The 27,914-nt window shown below is 36.5% G+C and overlaps 1 protein-coding gene across 1 annotated transcript in view; it reads right to left on the bottom strand.

Moving 5' to 3' along the window:
- The window catches only part of LOC149264585 (kinesin-like protein KIN-7O), a 193,699-nt gene extending 187,550 nt beyond the window's left edge, over positions 1-6,149 (bottom strand). Inside the window, exons 1-3 of the mRNA XM_089390028.1 lie at positions 5,881-6,149; positions 5,629-5,718; positions 5,144-5,262 (exon numbers count right to left, since the gene is read on the bottom strand). Coding sequence (XP_089246154.1) covers positions 5,144-5,262; positions 5,629-5,718; positions 5,881-6,004 — 333 coding nt within the window. The 5' untranslated portion in view covers positions 6,005-6,149. The remainder of the gene's footprint in view (positions 1-5,143; positions 5,263-5,628; positions 5,719-5,880) is intronic.
- Between the last annotated feature and the right edge of the window lie 21,765 nt (positions 6,150-27,914).

Below are 27,914 nucleotides of genomic sequence, written 5' to 3'. Positions count from 1 at the left end.
TGTTGAGAGACATGCTGGTGCAAGAGGAACCTTCAGGGAAAGTAAGATGCCTTGCCGATATCAGGGATATGTTGTAGCAATGAACAACATTATACAGGTTGAATCGCATACTTTGGAAGAAGCAGTGAAAGAGCAAGTATGGAAGGATGTTATGGCAGAGGAATATGAATCCATCATGAAAAATGATGTGTGGGAAGTGGTTCCAAGACCCGAATGAAAGTTTGTTGTGACTTCTAAATGGTTGTAAAAAATTAAGCATGGTGCAAATGGAAGTATCGAGAAATACAAGGTGAGATTTGTAGCTAGAGGTTTCTCCGAGAAAGAGGGAGAGGATTATGATGACATCATTGCACCGGTTGCCCACTATACCACTATCTGATCCATTGTTTCTCTTGTTGCTAGCCAGGGATGGTCACTTCACCAAATGGATGTGAAGATCGCATTTCTACAGGGCGTACTTAACGAAGAAGTATATGTTGATCAACCACAGTGCTTTGAGGAGCAGGATAGGAAGAAGGGAGGGAAAGGCCTTATCATTGAGCGGTCAAGTAAGGGATTGGGTTGGTACTACTATAAGGAATGTGTATCGGCTGAAAAAAGTTCTTTATGGATTGAAGCAAGCCCCCAAGGCTTGGTATGCCCGCATTGATATCTACCTGATGAAGCTTGGATTTACAAGAAGTAATGTTGATCCAAATCTCTACTTCAAAATTGTCTAAGGTATGCCCTTGATTTTAGTATTATATGTTGATTATTTATTCTTGACAAGTGGAGAGCCTCTTGGGAGCTGGCCTCTGAATTTGAGATGAAAGACCTCGGTTTGATGCACTACTTCTTGGGCTTAGAGGTGTGGCAGAGACTTGGTGAGATTTTCCTTTCTCAAGGGAAATATGTTGTCAAACTGTTGGAAAGATTTGGAATCGAAGAGTGCAAGTCCATGGCCACACCGGTGGAGATGAACTTCAAGAAGTTATGTGGAGAAGTTGTGGGACCTGACTTGGAAAATCACTCTGAGTATCAACAGTTGATTGGGACACTAATGTTCCTAGTGAACAATAGATCGGACATATGTTTTGCAGTCAACACTCTTCAATTCATGACTGAGCCTCTACATGCACACTGGGTTGTTGCTAAGCATGTGTTGAGATACCTACATGGGACTATCAATCTTTAATAGAGATATATTGCTAGAGATGTGAGACTACATGGATACATTAATGTTGATTGGGCCAGAAATGTTGTTGATAGGAAGAGCATATTAGGGTGTTGTTTTATCCTGGGGTCTGCCATGATATCTTGGATGAGTAGGAAGCAGAAGTTTGTTGCTCTAAGCACCGCTAAGGTTGAATATATTGTTGCTAGCATCGCTAGCTATGAGGCAGTATGGTTGAGGAAGCTCTTTAGAGAGTTCTTTTAGCAAGTATTGGATACGACTATGATATATTGCGATAACAAGATTGGGATCTGTCTTTTTGAGAATCATGTGATCCACGACAGGTAGCACATTTAGATCAAATATCACTATATCCAGGATATGGTGCAAAGAGGAGTCGTAAGACTCCATCACATTTCGACTAATGAGCGGATAGCGGATATTCTTATCAAGCCTTTACCAAAAGGGAAGTTCTTGGTCTTCGAAAAGCAGCTTGGACTAGTGGATGTGACCCTCCCTATGGAAGTTCTTGGAAGGGTCATGGTTGATCAAGAACACTAAGCTATGCTCTCACCCCCTATTTGAGCTCCCAAGGAGGGAATCGAGCCGAAGAGCTCCTGGGGTTGACGAAACTCTGGACAATAGGTGTGTGTGATCCTTACCCTTTGTGGTAGGTTGGGTATCTCCCCTATTGTCATTGTAGGGTGTGTGTGATCCTTGTCATTTATGTCAAGTTGGGTATCTCGCCCTATTAGGTCTAGGACTTAATAGATTATACCCCAATCTACAACCATCTAGTGAATGGGTGAGGAGACTTGAGTATATGTGATCCTTACCACTGGTAAGTTGGGTATCTCCCCCGAGGTAGAGGATGCAAGTGTTCTACCACTTGACTCTTGAGGGTCAAGGTGGGAACATCAGCGGACAATCAAATGGATGTGATCTTTACCTCTCATGGTAAGTGGTATCTCGTCTATTGTCATTGGACAGATAAGATGGTTATGATCCTTACCTCTTATGGTAAATGGTATCTCACCTATTATCCTTGGATATAGGGTGGTATACTTATCTCCCCTATGATGATTCTCCTTCTTTAGATCGAATGTTTAGAAGAAGAGCAGAGACGAGACATGATATGATACAGTGATGATGATGACAAGACATTCGAAATGAGACTTATGATGCAGTTGGAAATTCCTCCCTAACTGAGAGGGAGTGTTGAAATTTGGCAACTCAAGGAGAAATTCCCTCCTTTGGGAAGCCCTTCTTACCCTAATGAGACCCTACTAGCCTATGAAGAATTTAATTTGCATATGGGAAAATATTATTTTTAATATGGAACCACATCATCACAAAAAGTACAATTCGGCCTGGAGGAGGAAATTCAACCCACAAGACCTCATATAAATACCCAAGATCACATCACTTTGAGGCATCATCACAGATTCATTTCTTCTCTTGATTGGTTCGTACAAGTCTCAAATTGTAGGGTCTTAGCTCACACATGCGAAGCAGAGAGAGTGTTTTTTGTTACCCAGCGTTGACTTCTATTTTGGGATGGTTTGACTTGCATTGACTTGAGGAGTTTTGACTTTGTTTGACCTATTCTTGGATTTGTTTTGGGAGGTCGAGTTGACTGCCATTTTTTTGACTAAGATTTTCTATGCACTTTGAGCAACATTGACTGCAGTTTATGGGCTAGGGTTTCCATTGGTCAAACTTTGAATTTGACCGAATCTGTGGGCAGAATTCTAGGGCTATTTTGACCAAGTTTGACTGAGTAGAAGAGGCTGCATCTTTTGACTATTTGACCGAATCTTTTATATCAGAATTGACCATTAACCAAGGATCAATTAAGGTTGTGTTCATCGTTGACTTTGACCAAAAATTGCAAATTTGACTTTTGACGAAATTTGACTATATTGCTCATATTGGATTGGATATTGGATAGTTGACATGGTTGGTCAAGGCTTTGACCCTTTGACTCATTGTTGATGTACTTGGACTATGTATCTCTCTACTGAACATTTGATGACAATCTAATAGAAGAGAATTTGGAAAGTGTTTCCCCCCTTGTGGGGTTTTTCCCTGGTCTTTGATCAAATCTCTGTGTCTCTATTGCCCTTGGTTGTCTTCTATTGTGCATATGATTTTATGTTCTATCTACAATTGCTTACTATTACTGGGTGATTGAAAATATATTGGATAATTGATTGTTATTGGAAGAATAATTGTTATAAGTGATTGTTACAGCGTAAAACATTGAAAAATTAACACTTCTTAATTTGGGAGGAGTAATCCTCAAAAGCCCAAGTTTGTCTCAAAAGTACTCATACTTCCCTTACATCAACTACTTGTTCATCCGTGGAGATCTTGTTGTGGCTTCTTAGCTCCCATCTACAGCACATCTCGAACGATAATGTGCTTTCAACCTTCCATGAAAAACCAAGTTCTTTGACAATCTTCATACAATAAAGTATCACAGTAGAATTCAGTATGTCATCCAAAAGTTCATCAAACATTTTACGGATCCAAACTGCTAAATTGCACAAACTTCCATATCTTCTACCTCCTCAGTGCAACAGAATTTTGCTCCATGCTCTTCCAAGAAACCATAATGAGTCCCAAGCATAAACAACCACTAGTAGTACATGTTTCATCATCATTACTGCCAACCCAATCAATGTACCCTTGAATTAAATATATCAAGGAATCAATCAACTATCAATATAATGATGGATCAACAATATCTGGACTCTTCAAAAGTTCTCATAGGTCAACAATCCATCATTCTAAATTTATGGAGAATCTTGGTCCTAAGCTTTCCTTTACCAAGGAAGTTTCATCAATTTTCGGCCAAGTCCCAAGTAGTAGTGAATCAATTGAAGATTCTCCATGTCACATTTTGCTTCTATCTTGAAAGCAATACCTTGTTCCGTCAACTTCATGAGTTCCTTTCAATCATCCAAAGTACGAGGTCTTCTATAATCATGAGATTCCTATACCCTTCACAAATCTAGAATAACCCTTCCAACTGAGGCAAATGTGAGCTACTTCCTTTTAACGAGAGAATCTTCTCAAGTCTTTCTTTCATGTTGCCAACTAGTGATTGCTAGCTCTTGACTTCTTTAATGAATACATACTTCAAACTGCCTACTCCTATATTCAAGAACGTCCTTTTGCTATGTCCTTTTGTTTCTTCCATCTGTTCTCAGAGTTTAGTCATCCCTTGACCAAAATGTTCTGCACTAGATATTGCCTATGCAATATAGTAACATCACTGGCTCATTCTTTTCATGCATAAGTTAGAATTGGCTTCACTAGAGTTTGGAGAGAACATCTTGTTAATTATTGGCTAGAAGAATCTTCATAAGATTTGTAACATGTTGCAAGCTAGATTTGACTTTTCAAGGACAAGTAGACGACTCCTTTTGTCTTGCTCTTCTTCTATTTACCAAAACCTTGGTTGTCTTCATCGTATATCTTTAGTCCTTCTTTGAGAGAAATGTTAGCTTCCTTTGAATCTTCATGATGAGATTGTCTTCTTTTCTTGAAGACACAAGGGTTTCTACCATGCAACTGCTTTCTTTAATCAATAGATATTCATACTAGTAGTCAACAAGGCTTCTTCTCATAAGATTGCGTTCTTCAAAGGATCGACGATGAAGCAAAACATAAATTTCAAGGCAATACACTATGATAAACAGTCAGGGCAATAAAACAAAGCATAAATTAAAAGGAAATAGATTATGATCAGCATTTTAGGTGATAAAAGAAAGGATAAATTTAAAGGCACTACACTATGATCAACAGCTAGGTTGATAAAGAAAAACATATTCAATGAGTGTCAAGTGTTAACAGTTACATGCAGTGAGGGTATATTTAGTGAACACAACACGTATTTTGTTGAATTGTTTAATACAATTGTTTTAAGGATACTTAAAGACCATTACATATGTTGTTGCATATTGTTAAAGTAATCAAGAATACCTCCCGAATGTTATTAAACACATCGTGGACAGCAAGAGGAATAACACCAGGTTCAGCAGCAGAGCCTCGCATTGTGTGAGTTTTACCGCTGCTGGTTTGTCCATAGGCAAAGACCGTCCCTACACACCAAACAACAGGGCAACAATAAGTTGAAGCATTAAACCAGATTCCATTTAATTCCCACGGTTTTGAAAAGTAAATTTCTCTCCCTTCTCCTCGATATGTTAGAAATAGACTTTGTAGTTGATAAATTATTGCTTAGCTAGGGTCAATACTAAATCCCTTTCTCTTACGTGAAGTTCTCGTGTGAATTTTTAAATGACTATATGGAAACAAAATTCAAATAGCATAAGCAACTGAAACCAGCGTTAGGGTTGATTTCTTCTACATTCTGCATGGCCGAAGGCTAAGGTCGCTGCCGATAATTTTGCATGGCCAATTTAAAATATACATGAAAAGAAAAATTGAGATATTATAGTAAGTACCGTTGAAACCTCGAACAGCTGCAGCTACAATGTCCTTAGTGCGGGCTTCGTATATATCTACTGTTTTAGACTCTTGGTCAAACACTTTTTCTGTAGCATGTATATATTTCAGACGGTCAAATCAATATTACGATATAGAGATTGCATAAACAAAAGCAAAGGCAGAGGCAATTTCTCTATCTAAACAAATAATCGACATTAGAATTCTTCTTGGCTCATAGAGAAATACATTAAATGTGTGTGCACTCTTACCGAATTCGAACTTTGGTCCTTGATTAGATAAACAAATAGTGTTGCCTGTAATTTTCCATGGACTAGTTACTGCTTCCTTGTTGTTGACGGGCCTCACGCGAACCAATACTAAGATCCTCTCCATTGCTGGGATAGAACGATTGCGACACTACAATGCCAGGTAACAGAGCTGTAATTATACAGGGAATATTGACTAAAATTTTGAGGCTATCAGAGAGTGACAAAAGTTTTTTCTCGCTACTTCTTGAAGTTATCGGGTTTTCAGACAGTTGTGCGTTTTGGTAGGATTTTCATTAGTTGTCCCTTTGAATTATATTCCCGCCCATGTTAAATTGACTTGCTTTTTCTGGAAGCTTTTGTCATGGGGTTTTTTTAATTTGGATTTGCTTTTCACGCTTTTTAATTTGAATTTGGTTTTTTTTTCCTCTTTCCTTTTATTTTTTAATAAATTTTTAGGTTTTTATTTTTTAATAAATTTGGTTAGGTGGTGATGAATTTGTTTTTTTTTCCTTTTCTTTTTTTTAATTTTTAAATAAATTTGATTACCGGGTAATTAATTTGACCATGTTAATGTTATTTTAAATTTAATAAAAAACTATTAGTTTTTAAAGCTTGAAGTTTGTAAATGTGTTTTTAATTTGTAGATTTAAAATTTGGTATTTTTAAAGTTTATTAATGTGTTTTTAATTTATTAAATTGTAGTTTTAATTTGGTCATTTTTTAAATGTTTGTTCTTTTTTGAAAAATGCTTTTTTTTCATATACCAAGAATAAAAAATAAAATTTGAGAATGAAAAGACACAAAAGTTTTAATGGAATCTAAGAAACTTACGAACCGACTAGATAACTCTTAACACCTGAACCAACCAAATAACTCTTCACGTCAAAACACATCTTTAGATAAATCAAGTCCTTCAACCTTAACTCAGCCACACGCAATGCCACCTCATGCTTCAGACATTGAGGTCCACCCCTCAAACAAAACCACAAGAGACATAACTATGGTCTTAGCTTCGTCAATGAACATGCACAGATGTTTCCATGAATCAGATCACTTAGACAATGATAAGGAAGCAACTACATTGCAAACCCCCCATAATTGGAATTGACTCAAGGAAACTCAATCGTTGTACCATCTTCATTTGTTCGTGACAATTCCTCGAGGTGGATAGATGTGCACAAGGAAAAAAAAAAAATCTTTGGAAAGATCCATAATCATTCCCGGGTTCAATACCCCAGATAGAAGTAAATGTATAGGTTATGTCAATTTTGAAGGTTTTAGTCTTCAGGGTTTGGTTTTGGTTGGTTTGGTAAGGACCAACCAATCCAAATTCATTAGTTTTCATGCAATCTTAAGTTAGCTTGCTTCTTGATTCTAGATCTGGTTAGTATCCTCCTGGGATTGACGAGTCAATTTCTCAGTATACATGTACATGATTGATCAGACAGTAATACAGTTGTCAGTTCTCAAAAAAAATAAAATTATGAAACTATTATTTAAGAAACCATGACCTCGGAGATTTAAATTAAAATTTGGTATTTTTAATCTGAAATCTAAAGAATCAATATTTAGTTTTTTCTTTCCATATTTATGGGGTCTTTAAGTATTTAATATTTTAATTACAACAAGGGTAGTAATGTGTGGAGATTTTATTGAATATGGAGGGAAAAAATGAAACTCACTTTTGCATGGAGACTGTGAACATCCACAAATAACTAAATAGATGCTTAATCTCTTGTTGAAGACATCCTCCTCGCAAAGGAATCCAACCTAAAATCTTTGAGCATCATCGAGAACTAGAGTATCATTATCAAAATGATAACTTTGAACACAACTCAAACAAATAATAAGGTAGCCTTTATCATTGCATGTATTAACAAGGAAGTCAGCTCTTTGAGTAGGGCCTTGTTCTATAAAGTTTTGTAAGAACATAACTCTCAAACTAAGCAGTTAGTCAATTAAGCCACCTTCCTTGTTCATCCCTTAAGTCTTTAAACATTGAATTCAAGCCACATCTTTGTTAAACAATACATGTTTCAGCAACTCGCATATTAGTGTTCAAGTGTGGGGGTGGGATATGCAAAGACCCAACCTCATACCAACGACATGTGAGAATTAAACATTGCCATGTCTTTTGTTTCCCTCTTTATGATTTCTCATTAGTGAGGTGGCATTATTGATCAGGCCTAGGCTAAAGTTCGATGCAACTCTGGAATCCTTAATCAAAATAAAACCCATCTAATGAGAGCTCTTTTTATTCTTTCATTAGTATATTGGGATTTATTAAAGGTCACAACTTTTGGGTAATTTTTAGTGGATAGTATCTATAGTTCTTTGCCTTCTGGGTTGTATTTGGATTTTTTAATATGGAAGCTAGTTTTGGGTTCTAGTTATGGATCATGTCAAAGTTTTCATGCAATGTTTTCCTCTCTTCCTTCGTTGTGCCCACTTTGATTCACTTCATATTATCAAAATTTGAGTTTGTTTATTTATGCATTGGTCTTTAAAAGGTTTAGGATATGCCATTTTGGTTATGCTTTGTATTGGGTCTACTATAAACGTCAATTTAGGTTCCAAAAATATTTGGAAGTGCAGTATCCCAATGACTTTCTTTCTTGGACTATGGAGCTTAGAACTTCCTTTGTATGCTAGTAATAACCTTGGTTACTTTGGTCCCAATTCAACTTTACTACACTTAGCTATTTATTTACGGACTTAATATCCATGGATTACAAAGATGTCTAGGAGGTTAAGAGTACTCTTTGAAGGCATAAAGAGTTTATCAAGGACTCAACAGATGAGATGGTATAATCCAAAAGACCAACCCTAGGAGTTTATACACGAGAATGAGAGAGTTGATAAGGTCCAATAGTGGTGGATGTTGCTTTGGAAAATCAATTTTCCTTTGAAATAAAATTTTTATTATGGTTCATTGTTAAAAACAAAGCTCTCATATGGAAGGTCTTGTTACCCACCAAAAGTGGGTAACCCATAGGAGAAATTTTTACTTTTCATTTAACAATCTGTTAGCCAACAACATCATAATGTTCAATAGATAGCATCATGCTAGAATTCTCCACTCATTGTTCCAGTTAGTGTTGCCTGCCATCTCGCATGCTTCTTGAAGAAAGGTGGGTCACATATCAACAAGTACTCTAACCATTATATCAATCATATGCTTTCATTAAATGTTATGGGCATATTAATATGAATCACGGGGAAAACTTGATGATTAACACTCTTGAATGTATTCTTGTTCCCACACTTCACCTAGAAGGTTAATATTTGACTGCAGTCCAATGGGACCCCATCTAGGACCTTTGGGTTTAGGAAGGGCATGATTGGTGAGGTATATTGATATAACTTATTTGGGATAATCCATACTTGTCACTTTCCATCTCCCCTAATTATCTATATGTAGAAATTTTGAATAATATAACACTTATTCACAAAGATTATCTCGATTATACACTATTTGCGGAATGCATGCATAATACATAACCTCCTCTACGTTGATCATCAATTTTGAGGAATTAAAAACAATGAAACATCAATCGCATGCGCACATTAACACAGTATGTACTAGGGAAAGCATACAGCTGAAACCCCCCAACTATCTGTATATTATAATGATAGAGAACATGTAAGAATACATAGTACAATACTCCTCACAAGTACTCAGTACTATCTCCCCCTGCTACACACAAACTAGCTCAGATCTTAACCAAGTCCCAGGTTCAAATCTCCTCCACTGTCTACCTGCCTCTATTGCACAATCCAATGTGAGAATAGGAATGATCCAAGCTAGTTTTCCTTGGCTTGTACTTCACAATCCTCATTGGCAATCTCAATCAATGATTGTGCAAATCTCATGCACAGCTATAGTCACAACTGATAGTAGTCTCCACCTCTAACACCTGTCTCCACTGAACTGTCCATGCACTGAGTTAACTAATGTATTCTTTAGTTGCTTTATGAGTTAATAATTAGTGAATTAATTAATAATTAATTCACATCACTCATCACTAGTGTATTTGGCAGTTAGACTAAATACAACTAGTTCAACTTAGTCAAACTGAACACAACTCTATCAACTCCTCAATCAACTCCACCAAACTCAATCACTTGAGTTCTAACTGAAGTCCATCATGCAATAGCTCAACTAACCCATAAGAAAAGCGTATTTCCTTATGGCAGTTGCATGTGCCACATCCGTAGCTCGAACTGAAGTGCTGCAAGAGGATAAGATAATGTTTATAGTCCAAATATTATTAAGAGCTAATAATATTCGACTGTTCTATTTTTAGCCTAGCAGTCTAAAAATAGACTCCGCCCATATGTCTAAAAATACAAGTCCATCTATTTTTACCAACATGACTAATCATCCACAAATAGCATCTTGCAACTCATAGACCATGATCCATATGTCTAAAAATAGACTTTGCGCCAAAAATAGCATGCGGGCCCACTTAGTGAAGGCGACTTCTTTTCACTAAGCTCCATCATCTTGTTGCATTTTCAACACTCCCTCTCAACAAGATATGGATTATCTGCAACCCCTATACTACAACTCTGGAATGTTCTGCATGCAACACATTTGCCTGGTCCACTTGCTCCAACAACACTTGGAACAAAAAACACTCCCAACTGACCACTCTGTTGGGCTAGGAACATACTCTGATACTGAAGCTCTACCTGCTGCTGACAAGTGCTCCCTCTCTGACATCTGCGCTACTGCAACATCTCCATGCATCTCGCACCATTGCACACTTCTCTGTGCCACCTAGCACTGTGCAAAACACTTGTGCCTCTCGCATTGCTGCAGCCTGCTAGCTATGCGTTGTCCTGGGATTCCCTACACTGTTGCTCTCTCTGCCGCTCCATCCGCATATGTCTCTAACCAATCATTCAGTTCCTACTAGTCCACATCGGGGCTCCCGTAGCAAGGTCTCATCCAAGAGGTTGGGTACCTCAAGGATCCTGCCCCTTCTCCTTGGGACGATCACTTTGTATCGCCCCACCTCATACCTGGAGGTATGGCTGCATGTGATCCCTCAGCCCACCTGGCTTGAAGTTTCCCCCTACTGGAGGTCTCTGCGTGAGTAGATGTCTCTACTCGATCTCCTCTCAACTTCCATTGTTGTGGCTGCTCCTGAAGTTGCTGCACCAATCATGGCTCCTCCATAATCGTCTGAGACTTCTTCTGGCTCTGCATGTTGAGAGGTAATATACGCTCCCTCTCAACCACCAAGTCTCCATCAGTTGCCTCGCTGCTCAAGGCTTTGCATGCATCTTTAACCTCAAGAGCATACAGGTTCTTGACCCGTGAACCAATCTGCTTCACCTATCTAGTGATGATGTGTCTAAGGAAAACCTTTCCCTTACTGAAGACTACATCATAGCCTCTGTCTTCCAGCATCGCGATCGACACCAAGTTTCTCTCCAGTCCTGGTACATACTTGACATCGGTCAAGGTAAGGCGAGCTCCATGCTCCCTCTGAAAAATAACCGTGCCTACACCTGAGACATTATACTTCTCATCATTACCCATCGCTATTAGTATCTGGAGATCTTTCTCCTCCAAAGTACTAAACAAACTCTTGTCACCGGTCATGTGGAAAGAAGCTTCACTGTCAAGAAACCAACCACTTCCCGCCATGGATGAAACCATGCATGCAAAGAGTGTGAAATCCAACTCAAATTGTGAAGCAAGTGCCTCACCATCAGATCCTTCCCTGGATCCCTTCTTGGATTTCCTCTGTGGACAATTTGCAGCATAATGGCCCACCTCATGACAACGAAAGCATCGCACTTTCGATTTGTCAACCTTCTTCCCATCATTGGAAGAACTGGATTCGGAAAGAGAACCCTTCTCCTTCCCTTTCTTTGCTTTGGCAGCCAAAGAGCAATTTTCTTCATCAGATGCCTTTGATGAAGATCTGTCCCTGGTATTCCGCCTGATCTCCTCTTGCACAATATCTGACCAAATTCTCTCCCATCTTGGCAATTTCTCCCGACCATTGACAGAGTCCTGATAGGAATGCCAACTCTTCGGAAGACCAAGGAGAGCCAAGCTCACCAAGTCCTCATCATCGATAGTTACCCCCACACTTCCCAGCTCATCCCGGCATTGGGTGAACTTCGTGAGATACTGGGGCATACTGTCTCCATTCTCAAACTTAATGTTTCTGAGTTTATCCTTGAGCGCCAACTTCCTCTGGTTGCTCTTGCTTTGGAATAAATCTGTCAACACTTTCCACATTAAGTATGGAGAAGCCTTTCCATGCAGGTTGGATACAATGTGATCCTTCACGCCCTCCAACAGAATCCTTCGACACTTTGTTGTCTTCTTTTTCCAAGCCTCAACGTGAGTAACATCAGTAGGATTTGGGACCTCAGCCTATATGAACTCCTTCAACCCATTGTCATCTAACACCGCCTCCATCATGTCTTTCCATGCAATATAATTTGAGTTGCCTTTAAGGGCATACTCCAATCGCAATCCGTTGAAAGACATTTCAACTTCGACACCAAGAAAACACTGCTGCAAATTCGAATTCCACCAGCTCAAAACTCAACCGCTTCTGATCTAAAATTCGTGAGAACAAAGTATTTCTCGTACAAAGATTGACTATATGGGCTTTTACCGGATATCTCACCTTTTGAAAGAAGGATGAATCCAGAGGCTACCTGGCCCGATTACAGACTCTGCCTGAAGAAATAAAATGTAATCACTTTCTGAATAATAGATTTGCTGATCAACTTCGCTCCGATACCATGTAGAAACTTTTTCTACAAATCATCTAGCTCTAATACCATGTAGAAATTTTGAATAATATAACACTTATTCACAAAGATTGTCTCGATTATACACTATTTGCGGAATGCATGCATAAGACATAACCTCCTCTATGTTGATCATCAATTTCGCGGAATTAAAAACGATGAAACATCAATCGCATGCGCACATTAACACAGTATGTACTGGGGAAAGCATACAGCTGAAAACCCCCAACTATCTGTATATTATAATGATAGAGGACATGTAACAATACATAGTACAATACTCCTCACAAGTACTCAGTACCATCTCCACCTGCTACACACAAACTAGCTCAGATCTGAATCAAGTCACAGGTTCAAATCTCCTCCACTGTCTGCCTGCCTCTACTGCGCAATCCAATGTGAGAATAGGAATGATCCAAGCTCGTTTTCCTTGGCTTGTACTGCGCAATCCTCATTGGCAATCTCAATCAATGATTGTGCAAATCTCATGCACAACTATAGTCACAACTGATAGTAGTCTCCACCTCTAACACTTGTCTCCACTGAACTGTCCATGCACTGAGTTAACTGATGTATTCTTTAGTTGCTTTATGAGTTAATAATTAGTGAATTAATTAATAATTAATTCACATCACTCATCACTAGTGTATTTGGCAGTTAGACTAAATACAACTAGTTCAACTAAGTCAAACTGAACACAACTCCATCAACTCCTCAATCAACTCCACCAAACTCAATCACTTGAGTTCTAACTGAAGTCCATCATGCAATAGCTCAAGTAACCCATAATAAAAGCGAATTCCCTTCTGGCAGTTGCATGTGCCACATCCGTTGTTGAAAAGTGTGCAACAAGAAATTCTTCTTGAGAATGCAACAAGATGATGGAGCTTAGTGGAAAGGAGTCGCCTTCACTAAGTGGACCCGCAGGCAATTTATGGCGCAAAGTCTATTTTTGGATCACAGCAGAAGCGATCACAGCAGGAGTGATCACAACAGGAGCGATCACAGCAGGAGCAATCACAGCAGGAGTAATCACAGCAGGAGTAATCACAGCAGGGGTGATCAAAGTCTATTTTTAGACTGGCTGTCAAAAATAGAAAAGTCAAATATTATTGTCTCACAATAATATTTGGACTATAAACTTGACCTTATTCTCTTGGAGCACTTCAGTTTGAGCTAAAGATGTTGCACATGCCGCTGTCAGAAGGAAATACGTTTTCTTATGAGTCAGTTGAGCTATTGCATGCAGGACTTCAGTTAGAACCCAAGCAGTGAGTTCTGTGGAGTTAGATGAGCAGTTAATGGAGTTGTGTTCAGTTTGACTTAGTTGAACTAGTTGTATTTAGTCTAACTGATCAATAGACTAAGTGATGAGTTGTGTGAATTAGTTATTAATTAATTCACTAATTATTAACTCATAATGCAACTGAAGAATACATCAGTTAACTCAGTGCATGTACAGTTCAGTGGAGACAGGTGTTAGAGGTTGAGATTGCTATCAGTTGTGCATGAGATTTTGCACATGCATGGATTGAGTAATGCCAATGACAATTGCGTAGTATGGGGCCAATACCAAGTGAATATAGCCTCTGCTCACGTGATTCCCAGTGTGGGTGATTCTCTTGAGGTAAAAAACGAGTTTGGTTCGGCCATTCTCATTCATTCTCAGCACGTATTGTGTAGTGGAGGCGGGCAAGCAGCATAGGAGATTTGGAGATCAGATCTGAGCTGTATTGTGTGTAACAGGTGGAGATAGTACTGAGTACTTGTGAGGAGTATTGTACTATGTTTGTTACATGTTCTCAATCAATATAATATACAGATAGTTGGGGCTTTTAGCGAGATGCTTTCCCCGGGAAAATAATGTGTTGATATGTGTGATTGATGCTTCTATGTGCGCATGTTATTGTTTCTGCTTCTGTAAATTGATGATCAACGTAGAGGAGGTTATGTATTATACATGTTTTCCGCAATAGTGTATAATCGAGATAATCTCTGTTGAATATGTGTTTATTATTCAAAATTTCTACATGGTATCGGAGCTAGTTGATTTGTAGAAAAAGTTCTACAGGATATCAAAGCGGGATTGATCATCAGATCTAATATTTAGGAAGTGTTTAAATTTTATTTCTTCAGGCAGAGTCTGCAATCGGGCCAGGTAGCTTCTAGATTCATCCTTCTTTTGGAAGGTTAGATATCCGGTGAATTCCCATACAGTCGATCTCTGTACAAGAAATACTTTGTTCTCACGAATTTTAGATCAGAAGCGGTTGAGTTTTGAGCTGGTGGAATGGCACTCAAGGATAAACTCAGAAACATTAGGTGTGAGAATGGAGACATTATGCCCCAGTATCTCACGAAGTTCACCCAATGCCGGGATGAGCTGGGAACTGTGGGGGTGACTATCGGATGAGGATGGTGAGTCTAGCACTCCTTGACCGTCCTAAGAGTTGGCATAGCTACCAGGACTCAGTGAATGGATGGGAGAAACTGCCGGGATGGGAGAGACTTTCGTTGGATCTTGTGCAGGAGGAGATTAGACGGAGCACCAGAGACGATTCTTCATCCATGTAGGATGAGGAGAATTGTGCCTTAGCGAGTAAGGTGAATAAGGGGAAGGGGAAGGTTTCTCTTTCCGAATCTAGTTCTTCCAGTGATGGGAAGAAGGTTGACAAGTCGAAGGTGAGATGTTTTTGTTGTCATGAGATTGGTTCACAGGTCAGGAACTCTTGAGGTTCAAGATGCATGCGAAGCCTTGAGTAGTGAGGCAACTGATGGAGACTTGGTGGTTGAGAGGGAGCGTATATTACTTCTCAACATGCAGAGCCAGAAGAAGTCTCAGACGATTGTGTAGGAACCACGATTGGTGTAGCAACTTCAGGAGGTTATGGAGGAGCCACAACAAGGCAAGTTGAGAGGAGATCGAGTAAAGACATCTACTCATGCAGAGACCTCCAATAGGGGGAACTTCGAGCCAGGTGGGCTGAGGGATCACATGCAGCCATACCTCCAGGTAGGAGGTGGGGTGATATAGATTGATCGTCCCAAGGAGGAGGGGTAGGATCCTTGAGGTACCCAACCTCTTGGATGAGACCTTTCTACGGGAGCCCCAATGTGTAGTAGCAGGAACTGACTGATTGGGTAGAGATACATGCAGATGGAGCAGCAGAGAGAGCGACAGTGCAAAGAATCCCAAGAAAGCGCATAGCTAGCAGGTTGTAGCAATGCGAGAGGCACAAGTGTTTTGCACAGTGCTAGATGGCACAGAGAAGTGTGCAATGGTGCGAGATGCATGGAGATGTTGCAGTAGCGCAGATGTCAGAGAGGGAGCACTTGTCAGCAACAGGTAGAGCTTTAGCATCAGAGTATTTTCCTAGCCCAATAGAGTGGTCAGTTGGGAGTATTTTTGTTCCAAGTGTTGTTGGAGCAAGTGGACCGGGCAGATGTGTTGCATGCAGAACATTCCAGAGTTACAGGATCGGGTTTGAGAGGAAGTCTTTCTTGTTGAGAGGGAGTGTTGAAAAGTGTGCAACAAGAAATGCTTGTTGAGAATGCAACAAGATGATGGAGCTTAGTGGAAAGGAGTCGCCTTCACTAAGTGGGCCCGCAGGAAATTTATGGCACAAAGTCTATTTTTGGATCACAGCAGGAGTGATCACAGTAGGAGCGACCACAACGGGAGTGATCACAGAGGAGTGATCAAAGTCTATTTTTAGACTGGCTGTCAAAAATAGAAAAGTCAAATATTATTGTCTCATAATAATATTTGGACTATAAACTTGATCTTATTCTCTTGGAGCACTTCAGTTTGAGCTACAAATGTGGCACATGCAGCTGTCAGAAGGAAATACGTTTTCTTATGAGTCAATTGAGCTATTGCATGCGGGACTTCAGTTAGAACTCAAGCAGTGAGTTCTGTGGAGTTAGATGAGCAGTTAATGGAGTTGTGTTCAGTTTGACTTAGTTGAACTAGTTGTATTTAGTCTAACTGATCAATAGACTAAGTGATGAGTTGCGTGAATTAGTTATTAATTAATTAATTAATTATTAACTCATAATGCAATTGAAGAATACATCAGTTAACTCAGTGCATGTACAGTTCAGTGGAGATAGGTGTTAGAGGTTGAGATTGTTATCAGTTGTGCATGAGATTTTGCACATGCATGGATTGAGTAATGCCAATGAAAATTGCGCAGTATGAGGCCAATACCAAGTGAATATAGCCTCTGCTCACGTGATTCCCAGTGTGGGTGATTCTCTTGAGGTAAAAAACGAGTTTGGTTCAGCCATTCTCATTCATTCTCAGCAGGTATTGTGCAGTGGAGGCAGGCAAGCAGCGGAGGAGATTTGGAGATCAGAACTGAGCTGTATTGTGTGTAACAGGTGGAGATAGTACTGAGTACTTGTGAGGAGTATTGTACTATGTTTGTTACATGTTCTCAATCAATATAATATACAGATAGTTGGGGTTTTTAGCGAGATGCTTTCCCTGGGGAAACACTGTGTTGATATGTGTGATTGATGCTTCTACGTGTGCATGTTATTGTTTCTGCTTCTGTAAATTGATGATCAACGTAGAGGAGGTTATGTATTATGCATGTTTTCCGCAATAGTGTATAATCGGGATAATCTCTGTTGAATATGTGTTTATTATTCAAAATTTCTACATCCCTAACTCGAACTGAAGTGTTGCAAGAGGATAAGATAATGTTTATAGTCCAAATATTATTAAGAGCTAATAATATTCAACTGTTCTATTTTTAGCCTGGCAGTCTAAAAATAGACTCCGCCCATATGTCTAAAAATAGAAGTCCATCTATTTTTACCAACATGACCAATCATCCACAAATAGCATCCTGCAACTCATAGGCCATGATCCATATGTCTAAAAATATAATTTGTGCCAAAAATAGCATGAGGGCCCACTTAGTGAAGGCGACTTCTTTTCACTAAGCTCCATCATCTTGTTGCATTTTCAACACTATATCCATTGGGTGAGCGCATGGAGCTAGGTTACACATTTTGGCAAGAGAGGGCGCATTTTGGGTGAAAAACAATGGCTCGGTAGAGCCATTTTAAGTGCCTGATCGAGCAATAATTGAGCCCTAGATCAAGTTGTTTGAGGGCTTAAACAATGCAACCCAAGGTTATCTAGGAGCTTGATCGAGCCATGTTTTTTAAAATTTCCCGCCAATAGAACCTAGGAATGGAATTAAAAAAAGTGGCTTGATTGAGCCTTAAAGATTGATCGAGCTATGGGCTTGAATGAGCTTTAAAGGTAGATCTAGTCTTAAAGCTAGATATAGTTATAGGCTAAATCTAGCCTTAAAGATAGATCGAGCTGTAGCCTATATCGAGCCTTTATTTAACCATGTGAAGGGTTCGATCGAGGGTTTCTTAAACCCTTCATAGAGCTATTTGAATTTCGAAATCAAGCGCTCGATCAAGCATCTGAGGTCCTAAAAGTCACAGCTTTAGCACCCTTTCTGTGGATTTCTCTACAACCTCATTTTGTACCCTAGAGGAATTAGGGCAGAATTTGTCCTAAAGTGGCAGTGTTGATCACGTTGGATTCATGAAAGAATCCTCTATCCAATGGCATATGAGTTTGACACTTTCAAACTCATATGATATTTTTCATTTAATTTCTTTTAAAAATGCTTGAAATTTTTTTGTATAGTTTCAAAGGGGTTGAATAAAAAATCAATAACATAAAATATACACGACAAAAAAAATTCAAAAAATACCACTATCTTCATTTACAAGTCCTCTTCAAAAGGGTACCCTTGGTTTTTCAATTTATTTAAATAGTTGAAAAAAATCTTACGCGAACACATGTGCCTCCAAAATGTAATTGAAATATTACTTTGCCAACTTCGAAAAATAATAAAAAAATATAATTTTGCATTAAAAAAAATAATAATATGAAATACTTAGTTATCCTCGTGTAGATCATGAACACACACACACCTCTTACATTTAATGGAAAATTGAGAGATTATACAACACTAAAATTTGTTGCAAAAAATATCATTAGGACAACAACATAGTTCTCCATATATTTTCTTTTTACTCAGAATCAAAGTTCACAATGCTTATATGAATTTTAAGGGTTTCAATTTGATAAAATATGAAAAACTTGAAATTTCATCACCACTTTCATCTTCATGCATTCACCCCATTCTTTGGGTTGATAGTCATTGGCCATTGGATTGGCACCCCATATCAACATCCTTGAGTCAAGGCCCGAAACTTGACCCCATAGGTTGATGCAGCTAAAATAGTGATAAAAGCATATAAGGCCACAATGGAAAGAAATGTATAATATAAAATATGGTTGGGACATATTTAGCACGTGGGAAAAAGCCTAACATGCACTCTACTCCCTTCATTATCCATCGCCCAATTCCTCCAGCATTCAATGCTTCATCTAAAATAATTGAACTCTTGAATGTCCTAACGCTAATGAGCAATAAACTACTACATCTTAAAGGAGTATTAAAAAACATAACAGAAGCTTGGGCTCCTAAGTTATGCACCAAATAAAGATAAATCGTTAAAGTAAAAGGTGTGCTTCTCCGAGGAAAAAAAGAAATCGCTAGAGGGATGGAGGAAAAGCAAGTTGAAGAAAGGGGTAGCTCATGCCACCATGATTGCTTTGTCCTTACATCATCACACTTTGGATGTTAGACCTTCATTACTTGATCTCATAACTGTGGCATCTTCCTTAAAGTCTTTCCCACCCCATGACCACCATATCACACACACATATGGATTGATGGGACAACCCAGGATATGTCACTCCCTTGAGGGTTGGAAACACCTAATAGGGTCGTTGATATGATCATCCATAACATAAGTGAGGTAACTTGTTTATAGGTCCTAAGCTAGTTAGATATTTGAAGGTGAGTTTTGTGTGAAGTATTTTTGTGCCCATAACAATAGATATGGTCCATTATGATGCTATAATGGTTTTATGTCCCCAGTGAAGCTGATCTCCCTTAATCTTGAGAGGTTTTGTTCAAGTGGCATCACACATGTAGCAAATATCTTTGGAGGGATAACTTGACTCCTATTTAGCACCTTCGAGTGGTTGTTTTGCCCATTCTAAGAGTAGATATGGCTTTGTGGCCCCAACATTTCCCCTCCATATATGATCATTATGTCTTGAGTAGATTCCACATGCTTCTACACCTATTTATTTGCCTCTAGATGCTAAAATATCAAGCTTGAAAGCTTACGCATTGAACTATTTAATGATGTGCCCAGATGGATCCAAGATGGCCCCAGGTTGGCCTTGACCTTATTTGATGGATGATGCCTTTTTTCTGAGCCTAAATGAGGATGGTTGTCATTGAAATTACTTGGGATGGTTCACACATTCTTCCTTGATGCTAATGCTTGCCCTAGATGGTGTCAAATCATCCCTACATGCCTTGAAAGGGTGATGTAGGCCTCCTTTAGATGACATCATGGTGAAGGAGGTGCCTTTTAGAGATGCACACATGCACTTTGAGGTTTTCTTGGAGTGAGGAGCATTCTTATGTGAAAATTCCTACTCTTCAAGGAACCCCTACTACAACAAATGTGAATCTACTTCACCTACTTGATTTTAATATTCATTCATCAAGTTATTCTCTTAATACTGAAGCAAATTACTTATGCAGCCTACACTACTTTAAATTTGATTTACATGAAACAGAAAACTGAGCAAAGAACAAGATACATAGGACACAATTATTTTTTGACAAAATAATCCCTGGGAAAACCCAATGCGAGAAAACCTAGGATGCTCAACTAGCAATCATTTACAGAGAAATTATTGGACAAAAGACTGGTGAAATGATCTCATCCTGTCACTAGAGAAACAGTGGCTGATCCTTCAGCTCTAGAGGCTCCGCATCACCCTCTGCGTGGCCTTTGCACAAAACTGTGTCACCTTGTGCAGCTTCGGCGTCACCCCTCCTAGGTATTACGATGTCTCTCTGCTCTGGATCCTCTACTGGTTGAGAAATCAACTTTCCTGCCTCCCACACTCACAGCTTGGCTTCCAAAAATTGAACTTCGAATTCCCTCTGCAAAAACTCGACTTCCCTTCCCTGATTGCGCTGCCTCCGCGTCAACATTGCGTAAGCTAGCGTTACCCTCCTCTGGACGTCTTTATGTCCTCTCTCTACCTTGTATTCTCTGGAAATTCCTTCTCCTGGATTCTCACTGCCCCTCAGCTGTAAGATCTCCCCAATTGTTTTCCTCCTGAGATCTTCTCACCTCAGAAAATCGATTTCCTCAATCTCTCTGTGTGTGTTTCTAAATGAGCCCCAAGCTTCCTTCTTATACTTTTCTCATTGAGACTTCGACGACCGAGATTAATTCTCTAATCAACGACTTGGCTTGATCCGCCTTTTAAACCATTCTCACCCATATTTTGATTAATACCCATTAATATTTTAATTTTCCTAAGTTTAGACTTAGGAGCCCCATTAAAAATATTAATTATTTTAATAAAATACAATCGAGTGGAATTTCACCAAACGGTTTCTGGGTCCTTTAGAACTCATGTGCCTTAGCCTCTCCTAATTTTCATGGCTAGAGCACATCCAATGCTACCAAAAACTAACATCTTAGACCGTTGCCTTACTTACTTTATGTATTATTTCCCATTTTGGAGGATGATGTTATGGTGAAGATCATTTTTCTCTCACACTATGGGTTGTTTTTTGCACATTGTTATGTTTTAAAGCTATCTCAAGGTCAACTTGTGACCTTTGACCTAGTTGAAAGCTCATGTAAACTTGTTTGAGCGCTTTTGCTTGTAAAATTAGCGAAGTGTGACTTGCTCACCCTCATATAAATAGAGGGGAGTCTCGCTTACTTATTCATCATCGCCATTCACCACGCTTCTTATTTAGAAATGCACGTTCACACTTGTCTTCTTTTCTACTTGGCCACAATATAAGCTTATGGAGCAAATTGTCTTTTAAGGAGGATTTTTGCATGAGGAGGCTTTTTTGAGATAGATTGAAGTGATTCTTATGGAATCTTGTAAGTTTATCATTTATCTTCTTTTCCATTTTTGTGTGTTATAATATGTGAATTAGGGTTTCCATGTGAGCCATGTTAAAATGGTTATATTTATCTTGAAATTTTGATTCTTCATGGTATGTAAAAGTGTTTTCCTCTAATCCTTCAAGAGAACTCTAATATTTGCATCTCTTTAACTTAAAATCTCTCATTCATGGAATTCGATAAGTTTTGTAAGAAGAGACTATTGCTCTCTCACCCTCTTGATCAAGGTCATCTTCATAGAATTTGCCTTAAAAGACTCAATTTCCCAAATACATCAAGGCACTAGACTAGTAGATGTTTATTAACCTTGTCTCTATACTTATTTCTATAATTCTATGTATCCAAGATTAGGGTTTTCCTCGAATTTGTGTTCAATATTAAATTCACTTGATGTGTCATTTCAACAAAGTAACCTATCAAATGGGAAATGCAACCCGAGAATGAAAGCTCTAGCCAAAAAACCTCAAAAAACATGGAAAAAAACGTGAAAACGAGAAGTGTTGATGTTGAAATGACGTATTTTGTTGTGGTTGTTGTAAATTTTCAATATTTTTTAGAAATGATGTTAAAGATAAATTACCATGACTCAAAAAAACCTCAAAATTCCAACGATTTTCAAGCATGACATTAAAGATAAAATATCATGTCTCTCAGAAGCCTTAAAATTCCAACAATTATCAGCCATGGTGTTAAAGATAAGATACCTTAAAATTTTGACAATTTTTTAACCATGGAATTAAAACTAATGATCATGACTACAAAAGTTTTCAACATATTTCAACCATGGTATTATGAAAAAATTAGATGACTAAAAAAACTTAAAAATTGATCATCTAAATGAAAGAGTCATTATACGAAGAGTAATTTCTTTTTTAAATGCTAAAAGTATAGCTATCTTAAAAACTTCATCTAAGACAACTTTGACACATTGCAAACAAAAAAAAAATCAACTATCAAATTGACACGCAATGTAGGCGAACTCGACCCATTGCAATGAAAACTTAAAAACCAACCATGAAATTGATACATTGTGGGGATAGACTCGATTCATTATAAGAAAAAAAATTAAAACCAACTATAATATTGACACATAATGGGATTAGGTTACTAGTTGAGGATCGACATGGACCGTGAAAATATATATATATATATATATATATATAAAAATACAAAAAAACACAAATGCAAAAAAAAAATATGTAAAAAAAAAAAATATATATATATATAATATATATATATATATATATATGAAAATTTGATTTTATTGTATGCTCTCATATATATAGAGAAATGAATTCGATCATTGATTTTCTTTCCAAAGAGGTCGCGCAGAAGCACAGGGGGAAGTGGTTGATTCAAGAATTTCGAGATCAAGAGTTCTATTAGTTTTTCACCGACCATTCATTGAACTTGATGAGTTTATATCTGAATAATCAGCGATGATCATTCATCAATTTTGTAGTATTTTTTATTTAAATTTCTATGCACTATTTGGACAAACTATGGTTTTTATATATGTAAATATTATGTCTTTTATTGTAAATTTTGAACTATATGTTATTGTACTGGATTGAATGGTTTACTCCATCATCAGTGAATTTTGCATTCTCACATGTTGATGATACAACATGTAATTTTATTATTAACTAATGAAAAAAACAAAATTAACTTATAAAATATTAAAAAAAAAAAAAAATTATATTAAAAAAAAATTATAAAGAAAAAACTTAATTTAAGAAAAATAACATAAAAAAAAAATAATATATGTAATTGGATAATTAAAAAACAAAAAACATTCAAATAGATAAATAAAACATTCGAATAAAATTAAAATTAATATATATATATAGATACAAAACATTAAAAAAAAATAATAATAATAATAATAATAATAATTTAAATTAAAACACATTTTAATAATAATAAAAACAATAATTTTTTTTTTTTAATTTAAATTAAAAAGCATTTAAAAAAATGGTACCCCACGTAGCCACCAGAGAGGCTGCGTGCCAGGCTGGCCTATGGGGGAGAGGTACCAATTTTTTTAATGTTTTTTTATAATTGTTTTCTTTTAATCATTTTTAATTTTAATTGTTTTTTTTGTGTTTATTTTTTATTTAAATTTATTTTTTTAATATTTTTAATTTAAATGTTGTAATTTTTTTAATGTTTATTATTATTATTATTATTGTATGTTTTTTATTTTTAATGTATATATATATATATATTTCTTATTTTTATTTTTAATGTATCTATATTTTTTTCTTTTAAATTGTATGTTTTAATTTAATTTAATTTAATTTTTTAATTTAATATGAATAAAAAAATTTCATCATTTTTTGATACAAAATTCAAAAAATTTGTTATCTTTCTAGTTTTTTTATTCATTTTTTTCAAAAAAAAATGTTTTATTTAACATGTCAAGTCCCCAAATATATATTTTTTAATTATATCTATATGCAAAATGTGTATTTTTTATAGAGTGTTTAATTTTTTTTTTAGTGACAATTACTTTATGGGTATTCCAAATTTAATTATCGATATATAAACAATCATAACCTCAATATATTAATTTTATTATTTTTCAATTTTGCAAATAAAATTAAAAATTTCATTATAAAAAAACATTGCAAAGAAAAACAAAAAAAACACAAATTTGGAAAACCCCCAAAAAAGCAAGCATTTTAGGACTAAAAACAAGAAGAGGAATAAGATAACATGAAAAATGGTTAAATAATTAATATTAAAAAAAAATGTGCATATTTAGAACATACGAAAATTTAAAGTGTCAAAAATATGTCTAAAAAAGGAGGTTGATGTTTTTGAAAATTTACATGACAATCACCAACATTTAAAATTTTATATCCATACCTAATATCTCAAAAAAATTTAGTGTTAAAAATAAGCCTAAAAAATGGTGTTGATGTTGTATCAACACTTTTTAAATTGGCATGAAAATCACTAACATTTAAAAAAAATGTGCATATTTGATACATTAAAAAAATTAAAGTATAAAAAAATATACTAAAAAAAGGTGTATTTTGAATCAACACTTTTCAAAATCAAATGATTTTCTGTAACTTTAAAAAAGTGAAAACTCGGTACATTTCTCGTTTGATAGGTTACTTTGTTTTTCACTCTCAAGAAAGATTGCATTTAATAATTTGAAAAACACAAAATATAGCATTAATTGCGTAGAAAGACCCTATGATTAGGGTTGAGGTGATCACTTTTAATGTTGTTTTATGCTTGTTTCAACCATAAAAAAATCACTTATTTACCTTAAACCTTGCATGCCTAGTTGATAGTCTTGTTAAATCTATGCTTAAAAGGTTATTTCTTCTAGTTGTTATATAACATCGCATACCATGTTATTGAATATCCCTGAAATCCTTAACTTATAACAACTCTTTTGTCTATTTAAAATAACTAAGGATAGAGTACTTGAACCCTAGTAAATAGACTTTAAATAATTAAATTTAAAAAAATTATTATATAAATGTGTGATATACATTTTATCATAAATAAAATTTATTCATATTATTTTATGTCAATTTAAATTTATTAAATATTAATATTATTTTGGTGTTTATAGAGTTGAAAATTATAAAATAATAATATTTAAAAATTGTAATATTAAAATATTAAAAAAATGGTTTATATGTAAAACATAGTATCAGTCTTTTCCACAAAATAACTATAAACTTAGTAATAAAACGATTATAGCTTTTGTCTCACTTACAACATTTATACAAATTCTAAAACGACTTCTAAAGAATTTTAAGTTGATATGCTATGAATCATTTCGACACCTATAAACCGATTTATGTTAGAGTTCAATCTCTTATCTCAGCCCCCTAGGCTCCGCCAATACCTTATATGATATTATGAATCATTAGACCTCACATGACCTTAAATGCTTCTTGTTTGATGTCCTTTAGGTGATCTATACAGGAAAACCTCCCTTGAATAATTTATTTCACTACAAAACAACTATAGAAAGGTCGTTGAGGTGACAGTGGTGGTTGATCTCATGTTGCCATAAGGTTTAGGTTTGCCTAGTGAGGCTTTGCATCAGGCTTGCTAGATTTTTAGGTAATAGGTCCGATGGGAGAAAAATGGATAGACGCCAAATAAATGTCCTATTTTCAAGTCTTGAGAATAATCCACATGCCACCTATTTATTTACCATGAATTCTCTATTTTGATTTCGAAGGAATTGAAGCCACTAATTATCTTAAAATATGTTTGGCATGGAGAGACAATTTCTAATCATCTTCAAAATTGGATATCTAAAACATAATTAAATAGCTTCAAAGCACTTCCCATAACTACAACATAGGGACTTTAGTTAGATTGGAATGCAAACATATTTAAAGGAAGGAGCATGTTGCTAATTTATTATGATATCTAGAGTACGTTGATTTTTGAAAATTTTAAACTCCAAGTTAATGTCAAGCCTCATAGATCTATTAGACAAGAAGAAATTGATAAGGATGGGTCCTAGGCTTATTTTTATGGGGCAAGTCAGGGAGTCCCTCTTGCATGTGGGGTTGGAGAGATTATTTTCTCAATGACCCCCTTTTTTTTAGTTTCAAAGCAAGACTAGTCAAACGAATACACAATTTTGCTTTTTCGTGCTATTGAAAAAGGAGTCACAAAACTATAGTTTTTTTACAAGTTCATTATGGTTATCAATTGGATAAGGGGTGGTTGAAACATGGAAATTTGCTTTCAAGACCCATGTTTGAAGAAGTCAATTATTTCAAATACCTTTGAATCAACTTTGTCTTCTCATGTGCACAGAGAGCATAATGGCGCTGCAAATATTATCTCAAGAGAGGGCTTGCAACTCGAATTAGGGTCTTGGATTTTGAGAGAGACAAATGAGCGACAAGCCACCATATTGAATTCTTGTTTATCCTTTATGATTGATTTTAGTTGGTTATGTTAAATTTTCTATATATTATGTATTTGGTTCTAATATTTCATGGAAGGCTACAATTGCCTGACTATGTTTATGATATGCGATTAGATTTGGTAATGACCTTTACGACACTTTTTGGGACTTAGTGTGATTTATTTAAAGACACAATCGAGACAAATTTCATATTTTTATATTGAGCCATATGTGAAGGTTCAATATGAGATAGATTTTTGGTTTCATGCTAAGATTTTTTTGGTTATTTGCGACGTGAGATCACCCAAGGAGGGGATAATATTCATTTTTTTTTAAATCGATGAAATTTATAAATTTCCCATAACAAAAATAAACTAATTAAATTTAGTGAAGAGAGTGTTTTAATATCATTATTATTAAGAAATTGATAAATATGGATAGAGTTAATCAGTGGATAAACTTAACCTTTCTCACAATTTTTTTTTGAAATGTGAGGCAAAGTTCCACATCAATCCACTCGATGTTTTGAACTTTCAATGATTTGGGTCATCTTAAAATGGGTCAAAATACTTGAGGGAAAATATCCATGGTCAAATTTCTTTTCAATCAAGTGGAACTATAAAAAAAAAATCCTACCCGATTTGGAGAAGAATCTCCGTAAGATAAGTCTTGAGCTTTTCCACTTATTGCCTCACTCTTTGAATTTTTTTATTTTTTTTATCAAGTAAGAGTAGGACCTTCTATTAAACTTAGTCAAATATACATAATTTACAAGGAGCCACACCAGTTCTGTGAGAGTTCACCAGTCAGCCGGGCAAGCCAAACCAAACCAATCACCCAAAACTAAGAGAATCTAAACCGGAAAATTGGGGAGAACCGCCAAACAAAGCACAAGGAACCAAGAAAACCTTGGAGGGCAAGTCCATAACTCGCCATGGATCCACAAGAGGTCCCACCACAAGTCAAACTGAATTCTGACATACAGACAAACGGACCCGACGAAAGTTAAAGCATAACACTCTAAACATTTTTCAGGTCCGACCAAAACGCAAACAATCACCATCGTTGATGCATTGATTAAGATCCAACGGTCATCGTGGATATCGGAAGGATGAGAAACGCGAGAGTTAACTGCCCGATGAGGGCGGTTTTCTCTCTCCTCATTCCGCAACGTGTCGCTCAAAGAGTGGAATCGAAGCCAAACATAAAAAAAACTGGAAACCATTCAGACCCCGCCCAATATACTGCTTGTGGTATTGGACTAGTTGACACGTGTAAAAAC

The sequence above is a fragment of the Pinus tabuliformis genome, chromosome 6 (assembly GCF_031772625.1).
Source record: "Pinus tabuliformis cultivar Carrire ecotype Pingquan chromosome 6, CPIR1, whole genome shotgun sequence".
Taxonomy (NCBI): domain Eukaryota; kingdom Viridiplantae; phylum Streptophyta; class Pinopsida; order Pinales; family Pinaceae; genus Pinus; species Pinus tabuliformis.
The sequence above is the reverse complement of the archived record's forward strand: the minus strand, read 5'-3'. Positions and strand labels throughout refer to the sequence as shown.